Source organism: Aegilops tauschii, chromosome 6 (genome assembly GCF_002575655.3).
Source record: "Aegilops tauschii subsp. strangulata cultivar AL8/78 chromosome 6, Aet v6.0, whole genome shotgun sequence".
Classification (NCBI taxonomy): domain Eukaryota; kingdom Viridiplantae; phylum Streptophyta; class Magnoliopsida; order Poales; family Poaceae; genus Aegilops; species Aegilops tauschii.
In genome coordinates, this window is record NC_053040.3 from 453,074,932 (window position 1) to 453,093,623 (window position 18,692).

General features: G+C 48.7%; 1 protein-coding gene and 1 pseudogene across 2 annotated transcripts; both read left to right on the plus strand.

Annotated features, from left to right (window-relative positions):
- Positions 1-2,320: 2,320 nt before the first annotated feature.
- LOC109785695 (nicotianamine aminotransferase 1) lies at positions 2,321-5,216 on the plus strand. Of its 2 annotated transcripts, none has more exons than XM_040392910.3 (5): positions 2,321-2,713; positions 2,812-3,151; positions 3,228-3,446; positions 3,547-3,847; positions 4,925-5,216. In XM_040392910.3, the coding sequence occupies exons 1-5, from the start codon at positions 2,439-2,441 to the stop codon at positions 5,050-5,052; spliced, it is 1,263 nt and encodes a 420-aa protein (XP_040248844.1). In that variant the 5' UTR covers positions 2,321-2,438; the 3' UTR covers positions 5,053-5,216. The 2 variants fall into 2 exon arrangements, with proteins under 2 accessions (XP_040248844.1, XP_020199883.1); XM_020344294.4 differs by having other exon boundaries at positions 2,322-2,713; positions 3,538-3,847.
- Positions 5,217-11,208: 5,992 nt separating this feature from the next.
- The window catches only part of LOC109785699 (subtilisin-like protease SBT1.4), a 29,542-nt pseudogene continuing 22,058 nt past the window's right edge, over positions 11,209-18,692 (plus strand).

Genomic DNA, 18,692 nt, shown 5'->3' on the forward strand with positions numbered 1-18,692 from the left:
CGGCGAAGCCGAAGGGCATCAAGGAGCCGAGTCTACACCCGGATCGCTTCTCCGAGCACACCAGCAGAAGCCGGCCTCGCCACCACCACCGACCAACCCACAGTGAGCAGCCACCACACAATCCACCAAGCTGATGCCTTCAGGAAGGAATGCGTCGCGAATAGCGCCGCCATCGGCCGTTCCGGACGGACCAGGAACATGGGTTTCCCCAGGAGCCTCGAAGGGGAAGTCACTATGACAGTGATGCCTCCAAGGAGGTAAGCGGCACCCGTGGGCGTCACCATCGCCGGCTCCGGCAGGAGCTGTGGCTTTCGCCCAAGTGAGCAGACCACCTCCGAGGAGCACCGGTAGACTACGAATCGCTGCTCCCTGCACCACCACAGAGCAAGGGTCACTGCAGCCCGCCGCCGCACGTGACCAAATCCGGACCACTGCAGACCAGATCCTGCTCAGCCGCTATTGAGCAGCACCACCGCCTCAGGAGCACCGCACCTTGCCGCCGACGAAGTCGAGCAGCACCACCGCACCGCAGCCGTAAGCCTGCGAGCAGAGGACCGGGGGGCTGCCACCCCGCCCATCGAGGTCGGCCAGATCTGAGGGCCGAGCCAGGGGCCCCGCGCGCCGCCACACGAGCCGGTCCCTGACCGCCGGATCCGCTCCACGCCAGGCCAGGAGACGCCGCCGGAGGAGCCACCCACCGGACCTGCTCCCCTGGACACCGGGATGACGCCGCCGGCCGCCGAGCAGACCGAAGAAGAGCCAACCCCATCCTCCTCCGCGAGCACCCGGCGCGGCAGCAGCACCACGCCCAGGCCCGACCACCACGCCGCCCTAGCGGCCGCAGCGGCCGCCGTCGCCGCGCAGACCAAGGCCGCAATAGGGCAGTCCCAGATCGAACCCGGGTCATCCGCTGCGCCGCTCCACCACCCCAACGTCGCGCTCGAGCGGCCCAGCCACGACACGGACGAGATGCACGTCGCCGGAGCTGGCTATGCCAGATCCGAGACCCACACGAGAACACCGCCGCGGTCACCAAGGGAGGGCTCTACCGTGCCCGAGGCCTTCCCACGACGCGAGCAAGGTCTCCGCCACCACCGTCGGCCGCAGAGGCTTCGCCCTGCAGCTTCCTCCGGCGGCGGCGGAGAGGAGAGGGTGGATTTTGCGGCGGGGAGCTAGGGTTGCTTTTTTCCGCCCGAGCCGCTCGCACGGGAGCGACGCGGGGGCTCGTGGTGTGAATCAGTTTGTTGCATCAAAGGACTTGTGGATTTGACATTCTTTCTTTTGCACGCCAGATTGGTGCAATGACATCAATGTGATCCAACGATCTCCTTTGTTCAAGAGACTGTGATGGGGAAGCTCCACCATGCAACTACACCATCAACAGACACAACTACACCATGGGGTACAACCTTACCGATGGTATCTATTCTCAGTGGGCGATGTTTGTGAAAACCATAGCTGATCCCCAAGGCAACAAACAAAACCGCTTTTCAACAATGCAAGAGGCAGTTAGGAAAGATGTGGAAAGGGTATTTGGAGTGCTCTAAGCTCGTTGGGTTATTGTACGTGGAGATGCGATGATGTGAGAACCGGAGACACTTTGGCAGCTCATGACTTGTTGTGTAATCTTGCACAACATGATTGTCAAGGATGAGGGTGAAGGACCAACGCGCACGCATAATTTTGAGAAGGCCGGAACTCGTGCCTGCCTCCCGAAACAAGAGACGGAGTGCATTGTCAACTTTCTGTAGATGCATCGACAACTACGAGATCAACATGTGCATATGCCACTTCTAAATGATCTTGTTAAGCATATGTAGGTCCATACTAAAACACATTGCCTACAATTTATCAATCATGCACTATGAACAATTTTATGTTTGAACTATGTTTGGATTATTTGTATTTGTGTGAACAGAACTATGTTTGGGCAAGATGATCGACATGCATATGTTTGCATGTATTTGATGTTTTAAAAATAGAGATTGTGGTTACAAACGGCTATATTTAAGGCATGTCTAGTCAGTGACCGTGGACGCGTCTAGGTACGTCAGGGATCTGGATTAGCCAATTGCGATTGTAGATGCTCTAAATCACTGGCCTTGTACTCTTCTTACTTTTCTTAGTACTTTGTAACGTTTTGGTAGTTTAAATTAAACAGTAACGGAGGAAGTCGGTACGATTTCATCATTCAATCAAACAAATATTGTGAATCAACTTGTCGGACGAGAGCTCCGAGCATCGACAGCGGGATCAATGATTGACGGCTTGACGTGCCTCGTGCCAAATTGGATACAAAAAAAAGGCTGTCGTCGATGCCAATCAGACAGTCGACCCAACCCATCGTGGGAAAGAAGCGAACCGACGACGACCTCGCGTTCCCTAGCCGAACGCGCACACGGCACGACACATCGCTCGCTCCCCGTCACCAGCCGCCCATGGAGAACGGCGGCGACGCGAAATGGCGCTTCGGGGCGGCGAACCCGGCGGTCCAGGCGAGTGGCCGGCAGAGCCTCCGCGCCCTCGTCACCCGCGTCTTTGACTGCGTCGACAGGAGCGACCTGCGGCCCGTCGCGCCGCTCGGCCACGGCGACCCCTCCGCGTTCGCGTGCTTCCGCACCGCGGCCGCCGCCGAGGAAGCCGTCTCCGCCGCCGTCCTCTCCGGCAAGCACAACAGATACTCCAGCGCCGGCGGCGTGCCCGACGCCCGCAGGTACCGCTGCAGCAGCCTCAGTTTCTTCTCTGTTTCAATCAGCAGAGCACCACCGCACGCACCAGTAGTAAACGCGTAGATACTATGTGCTGCTGCAGCGCCGTCGCCGCGTACCTGTCCCGCGAGCTCCCCTACGAGCTCTCGACGGGCGACGTGTTCCTCACCGCCGGCTGCAACCACGCCATCGAGATCATGATGGCCGTGCTGGCCTCGCCGGGCGCCAACGTGCTGGTGCCGAGGCCGGGGTACCCGATGTATGAGGCGCGCGCCGCGCTGTGCGGCCTCGAGTTCCGGCGCTTCGACCTCCTGCCGGAGAAGGAGTGGGAGGTGGACCTCGACGGCGTGGAGGCCCTCGCCGACGAGAACACCGTGGCCATGGTCATCGTCAATCCCAACAACCCCTGCGGGTGCGTCTACTCGTACGACCACTTGGCCAAGGTATCCAGCATCTATCTACGTACACGTCTAGCTACATCTTCTTCCTCTGATTAATTAATACGGAGACATTTCACAGATTGCAGAGACGGCGAGGAAGCTCGGGATCATGGTGATCAGCGACGAAGTGTACGACCACTGCGCGTTCGGGAGCAAGCCGTTCGTGCCGATGGGCGTGTTGGGGGAGATAGCTCCGGTGGTGACCATCGGCGGCATCTCCAAGCGGTGGATGGTGCCCGGCTGGCGACTTGGGTGGATCGCAGCCACCGATCCCAAGGGGGTCCTCAGGGACAAGAACGTACGTACCTTCGTCCTTCTTTACCCCAACCAACTTCCAAAATGTGCTCACGAGGGCACCTGACAGACAACCTCCTGATAATTTTTTTCAGGTTCTACAGTCGATCATGAGCTACTGCGCCATCTCGGTGGACGCCGTGACGTTCGTGCAGGGAGCTCTGCCGCAGATCCTCGCCAACACGGACAAGGCCTTCTTCGAGAAGGCCATGGAGGTGATGAGGGAGGCGGCGGAGATATGCTACCGGAAGGTGGAGGGCATCGAGTGCATCACCTGCCCTCACAAGCCGGAGGGGTCCATGTTCGTCATGGTGAAGCTGGACCTCTCCTGCTTGGACGGCATCGCCGACGACGTCGACTTCTGCACCAAGGTCGCCCGCGAGGAGTCCGTCGTCATTTGCCCAGGTACCGTAGTACTACATTATCAATCAAATCAATCATGGATTCGGCTTATTTTGGACTGCTAATTATAGCGTGTATAGTATTGTTGTTGTCGGGTTTGCTGTTGATCACATAGCTTTCATTGTCGGCATTGATCCAAGCAACCTTACTAAAAACCAAATCAGAAGCAGAAATCCATAGTATCTAATTGTTTTTGCCTCCACCAGCATTCGTTGCTCTGTCGCCGTACGAATCAAATTATAATTGGACTAGTAGATTAATGCATCGATCGATCACAGAGAAGTTAAATGAACGTACAACAACTCTCGATCTCTCTTGTCTTTTGCAGCTGTTGCAAGCTAATAAGTTTCTTTTGCATTTCCTCTTTTATATCTTCATGCTTAAACTATCAACATATATGTTCAATGTTTTCCACGTTTCGTGTAGCTATATTGAGCAAATTGCATCCAAAGCACATCACTAGCGGTTCTGTAAACAAATATATGAGGAGTAATTCAGAATCTAGGGGTAATGACTAGAAGAAAAATGTAACGGCGACAATTCAGCAGCTAACTCAATCGACAGTGACTCGGCTTTTGCTCGAACTGAGCCTCCTTATTTACCAATCTATTTACCTCCTTTTCTTCTAATAACTTTGAATTTTCACTTGAAATTTGGCCAAACTATAAAAAAACACCTAAATGGCTGGACAAAAGGAGCTCCAAATTTTCCAAATACTAAGAAAAATAATTATATTTACTATAATGTCTTCAATTTTTACACGTTTTTTCATTCCACTTCATTTTTTTCTAAACTTTGAAAAATAGTCCAAACTCCTAAATGGCTTGGCAAAATCGGCTCAAAATTTGATTTACCATAACTTTTCCAACATGTTATGAAACTTTGAATCTTCAGTTCTTATTTGAATCTCATTGTTTAAATATCGTATGACTATTTTTTTAAATAACTGTTAGAAACAAAGCTCTTCTCCACATCCCCAAAAATAATCTTTCTACAACACATGGGCTGGTTCAATTTTACACTAATTAGCAGTAGTGGTATTCTGCAACTGAAAATTTAACACGTGCTCATGCACTACAGGGAGTGGACTAGGAATGAAGAACTGGCTCCGTATTACGTTTGCAGTCGATCCAGGCCTTCTCGAGGATGGCATGGAGAGGGTCAAGTCTTTCTGCCAAAGGCATGGCAAAGCCAAGGAGTTGAAGTGATATATGCATGGAGTGGGTTCTCCAAAATAAATGTTTGGTTGTGCATGTGCAACTCGCGTTGCATATGGGAGAAATCAAACTCAGAAGAATGTACTAGTGAAAATGCAGCACAATTATGTATCTTAATTACGGAAAACCTATGAACATGAAAAATTTGAGTTCAATGCTGGCTCCACTAGCTTACACTCCCGACTGATGAGAATATCACATGGAAACCAACACTCAAAGAAATCTTGAAAAAAAGGATGTTAAGAGGATGATGTTCTACTGTCATGCAAAATTTCAAGTTGAAATACGTTACAGGATGTGAGCTATGGAAAAACAAGTTCAACGATGAATAGTCATGTTACTGTTTGGCACTATTGAATGTTGTTTTTCTTTTCATAGATCACATCTCGAATGTGTTTGAATTTGAATTTTCACATGGCAGTAAAACATAACCGTCTTAACATCCAATATTTTTGAGTTTTTTTAAACTTCAAAGTTAAACTAATTGATAGATATGTAGTTGAACTGGTTTACCAGAAAATATAGGTTGCTCGACATAGTCAGTAGTTTGTTCAACACGATATCAAAACTGCTTTGTGTGACCCCAGCGTACATCCTCACTTTGAGCGACTCGTGGGGGAGGGTGAGTGGTTAAGGTTGTGCGTTGACAACCCCTCTCCACGCTCTAAACCTGCTGCCGACGCGAGCAAGCAGGCCATGTAACATCCCAAAAATATGAAACATGTAATGAAGAGTGTTATTTTCCATCATGTTTAAATTCAAGTTGAAATTTAGGTAAATTTAAAACCTCGAATAAAATTTCTAAATACACTACATTTATAGTGTAAGTTAAATGTCCTTGAGAAATCCAGAAACTTATGTGGGAGCTTCGTGTATATGCGCGGAAGGCCCCATAATATTTCATGAATTTTGGATGACATAAAACCTTGCCAACTAAGTTTCTTCAAGCTATTTTTTCCCAGGTAATTTATTCTTAGAAATCTTTTTTTTGAAATTTGCACTATTGTATGCTTAAAATTGTATATTATAAAAAGCATCACACACCCCAAATTTGTAAATTTTATCATTGTTTGTTTTAGTTTTCTTCTTCTTTAAGGGTAATACCAATGACACCGGTTCATTCTTCCTTAGAAAATTTTATTTTTATTTGGAAATTCCCCCATAATGTGCACATTTTGTCATTATTGGTTTTATTTTCTTCTTTAAGGCTATTGCCAATGCCACTGATTCATTCTACCTTAGAAAACTTTATTTTTATATTTACATTTTTATGGTGACACCACCACAAGTATTATATTTATTATAATTATGCAAACAATATGACTTGTACCATTTAATACCATTGGCAAGAGGGGGCTATATTATTTGAGCTTTAGTTGTAATGTGATCTAACACGGTTGCATTAGACCAGGCCAACATGAACTTTATTAGATGGGCTTGCTTCTTCTTCTATATGGGACTTCAACTCAAAATCGACCGGACTAATTTTTTCTTAATCAATGTGTAAATCACTTATTGGACATCGCTAAAAAAGTAACTGGTTCAAATAAGAATTTCAGGAGACTAATTGTTGACTGTTAGTCGGTCTCGAAAGCATATTCGATTTTCTTGAGCACAATCAAATATTCATACTAATCCTGCGGGATTGAGGATGAATGCAACTCTATTTCTCTGTCTTTCCTATCCCTATGTTTTACAAATCCTGCGAACCAAAGAGGCCCTTAGACAGGTAAGCTAATTAATGAACGAGAAGAATGAAGGCTAGCACATACTAAAGCTAGACAGAGGCTGAAAATAACAAGGAGAGCTTGACAGGTAAAAGACCAACATGCACTTGCGGGGAGCCACCAGGATTTAGCCACCAATTCGAAGAAGCCCTGGCCTCCAACCTTACGACGCCCGGTAGACTTCATTTGCTACATGTTCTATTAACCTTGCCCCCATGTTCAGCACCTTTTGCTCTTGCTCCTTTATCTATAAAATGAACCAACCATTGATCCAAGAACACATTAGTTTCATCATAGTCATAGGATAGGATATAACTTCCTGTCAAAGATGATGTTATTTCTGTATCTCTAGATCATCCAAAACATTACAACAGTTCTTAATCAAACAACTTCTCCTACCTGATTACGAAAACCCTTCAATTCATCTACCAAAGCATTCCTTTAGAATATTACAGGAGTAGAATTGAGATCAAAGTCACATTTTAACAAGCTCCGCACCAATCTAGAAGCAAAACATTGGGAAAACAAGTGATCAATAGATTCATCTTGTCCATAATACACACAGTTTTTACTACCCTTCCATCCTCTTCTTAACATATTGTCTCTAGTCAAAATGCTTTTCCTTGTCATAAGCCATATTATTTGTTTGATCTTAGGAGGGATTTTAATCCTTCAGAGAAACTTATGTGGAAACTCACAATTAGTTTTAAGTTTTAGCTAAGAAGAGATATAAAGATATAACAGTGAATTTTCTATTATCTCTACTCCTAATGGACGAGTTGGTGAATCGTCTCCGCGGTTTATTTTCGCTGGTTTTTTTTCGTCTCTCCTCCCATCACCCCCTCCCACCCTGGTCCGTGGTTTATTTTCGCTGGTTTTTTTGTCTCTCCTCCCACCACCCCCTCCCACCCTGGTTCATCGGTTTATTTTTCTCTCCACTCTTTATTACAACCAGAACTTTCCTAACGTATAACAAATCATGGATCTAACTTCCTTAAATTATGCAAATCAGTCGATTCCTTTTATTGGTTCAATTTGTCTTAGGAAACAAATAACAGATTTTCAGGAAACAAATAATACATTTTAATCTAACTTCCTTAAATTATGCAAATCAATCGATTCCTTTTATTGGTTCAATTTGTCTTAGGAAACAAATAACAGATTTTCAGGAAACAAATAATACATTTTAATCTAACTTTCCTAACTTATCTAAATCAATCGATTTCTCTTATTAGTGAAATTTGTTTTAGGAAACAAATAACAGACACGTTACAACTTTCCTCCCAATAAATAGTTTCTTAACATTTGCAAACTTTCCTAATCAGACACGTCACAATAAAACCTCATTTGCATAGAAATCAGTTCAAAAATCCTAACTTTCCTAATTTTTTACCTTTCCTTGATAACAACCAATATTTCCTATGTGTTTCCACCTATTGAAGGAAATCACCCCTCCATCGATATTAGCATTTTTTTGAACTGAGATCTCCGGGTTATGATTTTTTTTGCGATTCTTTCCAATTGTGACCTCTCCTTCCACTCCGGCTCCTTCTCGCATAAACACCTCCACCACAGCCATTGACACCGCCCTAGACCTCCTGCCTCTCCACACCTTCTCCGCCACCTCCTTCTCGTACTCCATTAACAATCCCTCTGCCACATTTGTCCACGGCGGTGACGAGGGCATGGCGCAGGAGCGTACCAGCGGTAGAGCAGCGCATAGCAGCAGGAAGCAACACACAGCAGGCGAGGCGAGCGGCCGGCGGTGGAGGGCAGAGATGCGTCCGGCGTGGCTGAGGGGGCGGCCGGCAGAAGATGGCCACGACTGGAGGCCGCGCGAGGCAGGGGCGCGACAGCGGGGCAAGCGAAGGGATAGGCGGCAGCAGACGGGGCGAGCGCAGCCAGCGAGAGTGTGGCGCGCGGCCAGGGTGTGTGTCGCGCGGGGCACAGTGGTGCGGTGGCTGCGGCGAGCGCGACGGAAGCGGCGGGCGCGACCGACGCGGTGTAGCACGGGCGTGGGCGTGGAGAGGGAGTGGCCCCGCGGGCGCGGAAGAAGAGCGGCAGGCTCAGGCATGGGCGTGCATAGGAGCGGGCATGTGCCACGGGGTCAATCCGAGGAGCTCGGTGGCTACCCCTGCAATGGCCATGGCGGACGGCGGTTCTCGGCCACGGTGAAATACCTAACGAGAGCAAACGAGAGGGGAAACAGGGGAAAGGCAAGAGGAGATCATGGAGGTGTCAATGGCGCCCTAGGGGAAGACATGGGAGCTCGGGGGGGGGGGGGGGGCGTGGATCGAACGGCAATGACGCGGTGGCCCAAGGTTGAGGAAGACGGCAGCGACGTCGATGCGGGGGTGCTGGACTTGATCTCGTTGGCGCAGACGAAGTAGCGAAGGCGTTCGGAGCTCCTCGACAAGCTCCTAGCCCGCAGGGAGGGCAGTGGCCATGTGGACGGGGTCGGTCATGGTGGCCGTGGCGTCTGACTTCGTCCAGATCGACGGGATCGAGCGAGCGAGGAGGAGAAGTGGATTTGGGAGGGGGCGTCGAGGAGGAGTGAGGCCATGGGGCAGGGAAGGAAGGGCGTCACCCTTATCCATTCCCCTTCGATGCCAGCGAGGTGGTCGGGCGGGAGCCCGGCTCTGTAGCGACGCGGCTCGGGGAACAGGAGAAGACGACCGTGCGGGGACTGGACCGTTGAGCCGGTTCGGTGGCAAGGCCCGGGGGGCAGGGCGAATCCTCTTTTACATCGTCCTTTTGGTTTTTCAATGTATTCTAATCTGTTTCTCCTTTTTAACACCGTTTTCTATTTATTCTTATCAACTAAATGATCTCTAAGACAAATGTCTCAGTTGGTAGTCTCCGTTCCGGGTTTATTTTCGTCCCACCTCCCGAGTGAGGGAGAGGGGGAGAGAGAGTGAGGAAGAGGGTGTGTGTGTGTGTGAATTTGATGGTAAAAGAGGTCGTCAATGTCACTTAATATGTATGAGAATATTAAATGTAATATTAACATAATTGATATTGAACTTTTAAAGTTAATGTGACCCCATTGCAACGCACGGGCGTTCTTCTAGTATCAGTAGTAAGCATCCATGTGGAAAAATAAAAATATGTACTCCAAGTAGAAAAATAGTCCATCAATCATTACACTGTGTGGTAGGGCCAACCACGCGATGCAGGAGTAGCACGCGAGTCACGTTGTTGTCACTTTTGTCTTATTTTTTTGCGCATTGTTGTTGTCTCTTTTCTCGTACCACAACGGTAAGAGCAACTCCAATGGGGCGACCCATTTTGTCCGCCGCCGTTCGTTTGAGTCGGCGCGGACATAAAAGTCGGCCCAGCGCGCCGACCCAAACGGACGCGCGTCCGCTTTCGTCCGCCTGCCGACCCATTTTCGGCCCATTTTGAGCCGGATTTGCGTCGGCGCGTACACGAGACGGACGCGCGAGCGCTCGCCCTCTCTCCTCCCCGGGCCCATTGGTCGGTGGCACATTGGCCTCTCCACATCCAACAACACACCCTCGTTCGCCTGCTTCGTCGCCGACGCCGCCGGCCATTTTTTCCGATAGAAAAAGGATACATAGATAGTTCTAGCGTACACAGATAAAACAAAAGACCAACTACCCGTCGTCGCTTTCCGACTCCGACTCGGTAATGTCCTCCTCCGACGTCTGAATGTAGGCGTCAGCATACTGCTCGTCCTCGAAGTACCACCCCGATGTTTCTCGTAGCTTCAGTTTCAATTGTGCGGCCTGCTTCCACGCACGCTTGTCCTCCCGATAGGTGGCTCGCTCCGTCCTCCTCGCCTCCCTCTCCGTCCTCCTTTGCTTGTAGAACAGGCGCTCGTCGACGATGTCCTGCGGGAAGCGTTCGCGCCACACCACCATTGCTTCCACGTCCATCTCGGCGATGGCGAGGCGACGCTGCCGCCTCCGGTGGACACGACGATCCTCGTCGGTGAAAAGCCGCGGGAGAGGCGCGAGATCCTACGCCTGCTGGCTCGACACGTCGGCAAAATTCATCTCCCCACGAGGCCTTAGGAGGCGCCACGCCGCCGCGTCGTGCGCGTGGGCCGCCTCCTCTGCGGTGTCGAAGGTGCCAAGGATGAGGCGTTTCTCGCCAAACCAGATCTCGGAGGAGAAGGCGCCGGAGCGGCGCTCGCGGACTCTGCGAAAATCCGAAGCGCCCAGGCGGCGAATCGACATGGTGGCGCAGAGGCGGCGAGGCTAGTGAGAGGGGGCAACACGAGTGGGCGGCGGACAGAGTGTGGAGGGAGCGCCTTCTTATAACGAGCGCCGGCCGCGGCGTGCGCGCACACCTTTCCCGCGCGCTGGAGCGCCAAAACCAGCGCGCGCTAGCCCGATTTTCGCCCGCACGCGTGAACCTTTCCCGTGCGCTGGAGCGCCAAAACCAGGGCGACGACATGGCCGCTGGCATGATCTACAGCGCGCGCGGTCATGAAATGGGTCGGCGCGTTGGTCGCACTGCCGACCCAAATCTAAAAGAGGGCGGACGCCGGGCGGGCGGCTGACCCAAACGGACAAAAAGCGGACAAAAGCGCCGTCTGTTTGGGTTCACGGCGGCTGCGTGTCGACCCCGGAGTTCAACGCCTCCGCGTACTGCAACGGCAAGATCGTCGGCGCCAAGTTCTTCCGCTGGGGACACGAGGCCGCGCGTGGTCGCCGCTATGTTGTCGGTGAGACGGTGTCCATGTCGCCGCTTGATACAGAAGGCCATGGCACGCACGTCGCCTCCACCGCCGCCGGCTCTGCCGTGGCGGACGCGTCCTTGTACGGCTACGGCGAAGGAAGAGCCGTCGGCGCGGCGCCGGGCGCACGCATCGCCGTCTACAAGGCATGCTGGAAAGGGTGCGCCAGCTCCGACACCCTCGCCGCGTTCGACGAGGCCATCGCAGACGGCGTCGACGTCATCTCTGCTTCGCTTGGCGACTCGCACACACAACATGAATGGCGACTCGAGCGATCGGCTCGACCCGCAGCCGGTCGATCGGGGGGAGCCTACCGGCGACGAGCGGCGAGCGAGGGACGGGAGAGCGGCGGACAGGAGCTGGCCCGCTCTCTACTGAAAGTGCGTTATATCGACTAGAGGGGGGGTGAATAGGCGATTTTTATGAATTCTTCACTGAGGAATTTGCGGGTGAGGAAATTCCTTAGCGAAGAACTACTTGCAGCGGAATAAGTACTCAGAAGTAAACATAACAGAACACAAGCATGGTCATCATGATGAAATGAAGACAAGCACAGAGTACAAAAAGCGTAAACACAGGATAACACAGGATGAAGACAAACAGACTGAAGAAATTGAACTGAGGAAATTGAGAAAGTCTTCAGTCAAAGTCTTCAAACACAGATATGAACAAGCGCACAACACAGTAATGAGGAAATGGAAAGTTGAGGAAATAGAACCAGTAGGCTTGGTGAAGACAATGATTTGGTAGACCAGTTCCAACTACTGTCTCAGTTGTACATCTGGTTGGAGCAGCTAGGTATTTAAACCTGAGGACACACAGTCCCGGACACACAGTCCTCACCGTATTCTCCTTGAGCTAAGGTCACACAGACCTCACTCAATCACTCGTGGTAAGTCTTCAGGTGATTTCCGAACCTTCACAAACTCGGTCACTCGGCAATCCACAATTCCTCTTGGATGCTCTAGACCATGACGCCTAACCATCTGGAAGAAGCACAGTCTTCAAAGGTAACAAGCGTCGGATCCACGCAGGATCAATCTCTTCAGTGATGCTCAATCACTTTGGGTTTGTAGGTGTTTGGGTTTGGGTTTTCCTCACTTGATGATTTTCGCTCAAAGTCCTCGGAGGATGGGATGCTCTCAAATGACAAGTGTCAGTTTCTCTCGGAGCAGCCAACCAGCTAGTGGTTGTAGGGGCGGCTATTTATAGCCTAGGGAGCAGCCCGACATGATAAGACATAAATGCCCTTCAATGATATGACCGTTAGGTGGGTAGATATTTTGGGACAGCTGGCACAAGGCACAACAACGGTCGGAAATTTGAGGCTCAAATTCCTCAGGGCTATCATGTTCCTCACTGTGTAGGCAATCCGCACTGGCGAATTCCTAACTCCTCAGTCGGAACAAATTCCTCAGAGACCAGAAGAACATCGTCTCTGTCACTGAAGAATATGACTGAACTGTATGAGATTTCCAATGGTTTCACTCGAAGGGATTGGTAGGTGTAGGATTTTGAGTTGAGCATCACATGGAAATTTTTCCTTAGTATTTCCTCGACCCCCTTTAACAGTACGATGTTTCCTATGACTCAAGAAAGAGAAAATGAAACTACGAAAACAAAATTCTTCACGCTTCATGTTCCTCGAATGAATACCAAGTCTTCAAGGTCACACTAATTTCTTCACTTTCAAAGTCTTCAGAAATCCAAAGTCTTTAGTCAAAGAACTTCATTTTTAGGGGTCGACTTTCTCTGTAAATAACAAACTCCTCATAGACTTATAGACCCATGTACACTCATAAACACATTAGTCCCTTAACCTATAAGTCTTCAATACACCAAAATCACTAAGGGGCACTAGATGCACTTACAATCTCCCCCTTTTTGGTGATTGATGACAATATAGGTTAAGTTTTCAACGGGGATAAACATATGAAGTGTAACTACTGAGATTGAGGAATTTGATTGCAAGATATAGAAGAACTCCCCCTGAAGATGTGCATAGTGAGGAATTTGCTTTTGAAGCAATGCACACTTGAAGAGTTGAATCATGGAGATCTCCCCCTATATCTTGTAATTCATACACGCATTTAACATATAATATGAAGAATTTGAAATGCATGATGAAATATGGTGACTGAAGTAATTCAGCATGCGTGCATAAACATTAATGAGGAATAAGCATGCAGAAAACCACAGCAAAAGTATCAGGCCACCATAGAGTTTAAGTTTACAACTCGATCCATCAAAGTCATCAGAAGAACGGGAGTTGTAACTTAGCAAAAAACGCCCATATAAATAGACCCGCTTGAAGACTAACTCAAATTTCTCCCCCTTTGTCATCGAATGACCAAAAGGATCGAAAATGAGGACTAACGCCCCTGAAGAATATCAAGTTGATGAAGGAGCGCCAGCGTTGTTGGGGTCGTTTGTTGATGTAGGGCATGCTGCAGTGTCGTCCAAGTCTTCATGCTCATCGGTGTCGCGCGATGAAGAATATGAGCTGGCCACCAAGGAAGGAACCTTGACCTTCTTGTATTTCTTTGGTGGAGGTGCAGACCAGTCAAACTCCTCCTTGAGACCCATGTTCTTCAGATCTTCTTCACCATATACATGTGACAGAATAGCCCAGGTGCGATCGAAAACTTCATGGAGGTAGTAATGGTTTTTCTTCACTGCATTATGTGTAGCAGTCATGTTGTGAAGAATTGAACCAAACTGACGCTTAACCCATTTATGGTTTCGATCCACCTTCTGGTGAAGACTTAGCATAAGCTCACGGTCAGTCATCACACGAGGAGCAGTGACTTGAGGATTTGGCTTGGAGGCATGGGCAGCAGAATCATGAGTGGCAGAGTCATCATTGGTGGAATAAGATGCAGCTTTGCGAAACTGACCATCCAATGGACGAATGCCTTCATCAATGACAGCTGGAGCCTTGCCCTTTTCATCAGCTGAGGAATAGGTCCGCTTGAGGACTTCAATTGGGGGCAAGTAGCTGAGGTGATTATGAAAATCAGCCTTGTAGTTGAGTGAAGACCTTGTTCTAAGGAATCTCATGATCCAGGGAGCATAAGGCTTCAACTCAAACAGAGAAAGTGCAACATTTGCCAGAGTCCTCATGAAGAAATTGTGATAATTGACAGGAATGCCATGAATGATGTTGAATACCAGATTCTTCATGATGCCAACAATTTCCTCATCAGAGGAGTCATGGCCTTTGATTGGACTCATAGTCTTCGTCAGAATGCGATAGACTGTCCTTGGTACATACTGCAATTCCTTCATGAGGAATTTTGTCCTTGAGGCTTGACCAGGTTTCAATGGCTTCATCATCACTTGCATATAGTGATCTGTAAGCTCAGGCTCTTGGTACATGCAACGAGCTCCTTCAGGTGGAGGACTGATGGGCAGGGCGTGAAGTAATTCAGAGGCCGATGCTTTGAAGTGAGTGTTTTCGGTCATCCAGTCCAAAACCCAGGAGTTCACATCGTCAGCATCTCCTGTGATGTGCAGTGTTGCATAGAATTGAAGAATGAGCTCTTCATTCCAATCAACTATGTCTGTGCAAAAGTTGAGGAGGCCTGTGTCATAAAGCACACTGAGGACAGGTGTGAAGCATGGCAGTGATTCCATGTCCACATGAGGAATATGCTCGTGATCGAAGACTTTGTCCTTGTTGAAGAGCAGTGAAGAATAGAAGTTGGCCTGACTGGCGGTCCAGAAGCGCTTCCTTCTAAGACAAGCAGAATCATAGGGATTGTAGTCAGTGAAGAACACGTGCTCGCCGAAGAAATTATCAGCCTTGAATTTCTGCTTCTTTGAGAATGGATCCTTTGGTTTGGGCTGAGGAGTGTCAGTCAATTGCATTATTACCTCAGGAATTGCAATCTCAGGCTCCACAGGTTGAGGAATTTCAGCTTCTTCTTCAGTGATAGTCTGGGTCTTCAATTCTTCATTTACGTTTTCTTCAGCACTAGTGGCTGGAATTTCTACATGGACAGATGGTGTGGCATGTGGTTCATCAGATCCCATTTGTACTGTAGTTACTAGGGACTGAGGAATTTGTTGCAATGGTGTGAAGAGTGGAGAGTTGGGGTGCTGCCTTTCCCAAAAGTCATCATTTAGCATGGGTGTGGTACAGCCAATGTCCACATCTTCATCTTCCATTTCTTCAACGCCGGCCTCTTCAGCAGTAAACTGAGGCATAGGCGAGGAGACAACTGGTGTTGAAGGGATTGCATCCACTTCAATTTCTTCATCCAACTGCTCTGACGAAGCAGCAAAAGGATTTTCTTCATTGGATTCACTAGGAATCACATATTCTTCATCATAAGGAACAATGTCCTTTGATGGCATGGTTGAGATAGGAACAGCATCAATGGGGTTTGCAAATGAGCTGGTCAGAGACTTCATCTTCTTCGGAGCCGAAGAATCTGATGAAGCTGATGCCTTCCTTTTCTTCACTGCTGCACGCTCTGCAGCCTTAGTCTTCTTCACATCTGAAGCATATGGAAGGATCGAAGTTGGGGTAGGCGCAGGAGGAGCAGAGGAATTTGGTTGAGTTTCTTCAGGCACAGCTGATGTAGTTGCCCTGACCTCTTCATTTTCTTCAGGCGCACCACTAGTGGATGCCCTGGCAATTTCATCAGCGGCCGGAATGCAGTCATCAGCCCTGGAACTCACATTTTCTTCAGCAGCCTGAATGTCATCAGCGGTGCTGGCATGTTCTTCAGTCGGCTGAGCAGATGCTTCAGCCTGAGGAATTTCTGGTTGCGATGGAGCTGCCACATTTGGAGTGAACTTTTCTGTCAACTTCACAAACCGGACTTTGGCTCCAAGCCAGTCAGGACGGTACACGTCAAATTCATCACTGAGTTTCTTGATCTCAGATTGAATATTGACAAGTTCTTCAATTGTCATAGAGACAACGTGTTTCTTCAGAAAACACTCCTTCTTGTACTGCGCTTTCTTGATCTGCCTGGCCTTTTCAAATTTCCATTTTTCTTCTTGTATGAAGGCAGTCAGCATATGACTTTGGCCAGGAGTCAACTTGAAATCAGGCATAGGAGTGTTTGGGTCCTTGTGCCAGAGATCAATGTAGTCGAGGATCAACTTTGGATCCAAAAGCAGTGGCACATTTGTGCCCTTGGCTCTAGCGGCCCTGACTTGCCTATCCCTGATGATTTCGGCAAGTTCCTCATCATCAGCTTCGTCTTCATCAGACGGCACTTGGAAGGCGACCTGCTTCTTGTGAGGACTTGGGCGAGAACCTCGTCCAGCAGTGGCCTTTGTCTTCAGCAGAGAGGGTCCCGTTGAAGAATTTGGTGCAGCTGAGGAACTAGCAGAAGCTCCTGAGGCAATAGAGATGCATGTAGTCCTTTGGCACGTGGCAAGATGCACAGGTGCTGAGGATTTGGTCGGAGCAGCTGAGGACTTGAGCGGAGGAGCTCGAGGATTTTGGAGGAGCAGGAGCAGCGTGAGGAATTGGCCGTGAGGGCTTTGAGGATTCTGGCCGTGAGGGCATTGAAGAAGAAGCACTTGGCTTGTGAGCAGGCTTCTTTGACATGGCCTTCTTAGGCTTGACAGAGGCCTCAGCAGCAGCAGAGTCTTCGTTGAATTTCCTCACTGCTTCTTTTGCCTATTTGGCCAACTTGGCCTGGCGCTTGGCCCATTCTTCAGGATAGTCCTCACCGCGCTTGAGGCTGGTGGGATCAGCTATTTGGCTAGGTGCCAATGGAGGTCTTGAGCATGGAGGGGTAACAACGAATTTCTTCATGTATTTTGGAGTAACATATCTGTACTCCCTCCACTCTCTTGCCCATCTCCTCTCAATCTTTTGAATGCGCACCTTGCGCTGATTTTTATCTTCCTCAGGGGGTGTGCAGTACCTAGCATAGATGTCCTCAGGGATTTCAAAAGCAGTGTTGACCTCAGGCCTCTTTCCTCCTTTCTGTGGCTTCTTTCCATCAGCCATTTTCTTCAGCTGAGGAATTTGAACAATGGAATTCTCTGAAGATGTATGCAACTTTTCTTCGAGGAACGCTGCAAATGAGTTAAGTTGATGAGAACCTAGTGATTCAGCAGCGGACATGAGTACCTGTGAACAGAGTATAGTTGCGAGGAATTTGGAGATGTCATATGCGTTCTCAGAAGGTTTTGTAAAAAGAACTAGTTTGAGGAAATTGACCAGATAAGTCTTGAAGAATTTCACTAAGCGTTCTTTGTCTTAGGTTCCAGAGTTGTATAGATAAAAATCCACACAATTGAGGAATCTTGAAGAAAAATGCAGCTTAGAGAAATGAATCAAGAACAGACGACATGTGAGGTGTTTTATGTGTGAAGAATTTGAAGAATAAACACCTTTGAGGATTTTGTAGAAATCATTTGAATCAAAGAGGGCAGTACAAGTAACTTTTAATTACCCTGGACGAAGAACACGACGAACTGGGAAGTGTAGATGTGAAGTTCGTCAGTGCAGATCTTCCACGCCCTAACTTGGCGGAGGAAGACGGCTACGACGGTGGCGGAGTGAAGAAATCCGCGGCCGGCGCGAGTACGACGGTGACGAGGTCGAGGCAGTGAATCTCTTCCTCACCGGCGACGATGAAGTAGAGGCGGCACTAGGGTTTGAGAAGCTCGAGCTGGAGAGAGGTCGAGCGGAGTAAAAGAAGTGAGGAAGGGGAGGGGGTATTTATAGCCACGGTGAAAAACTGTTCGCCCGAAGAATTTGGACGAACGTGCCCCTGACCCTTCTCATTCGTTGGACATGTGTCACCCACGTACTGAGAAGTGGAGATCGTGTGAGATCGTGGGTGAATAGATAAGTATTTCGTGGGATGTGGAACGGTTTGAGCGGCAAAGCCAGAAATTTGGATAAGATAAGTTTTAACATTCCATTCGCAAATTCTTCAGCTGACAAGGACACAGTGAAGATTTTGAACGAGTTTCAAATAGAACGCACATGAAGAATTTGTGAATAGATTGGGTTGAGTTTAGCATAGAGGGGGAAGGGTCCGATCACATTCACTTAGCAGAAAAAGCAACTTGAAGAATTAGCCATAAGTGAATGCTGTAGAGGACATAAACTCATATATATATATATATATATATATATAGCCAATGAAGAAAAACGACGGAAACAGTGAAGACAATGCAAAGTTGACGAATATGAACAACTGAGGAATTTCAACAAAAAA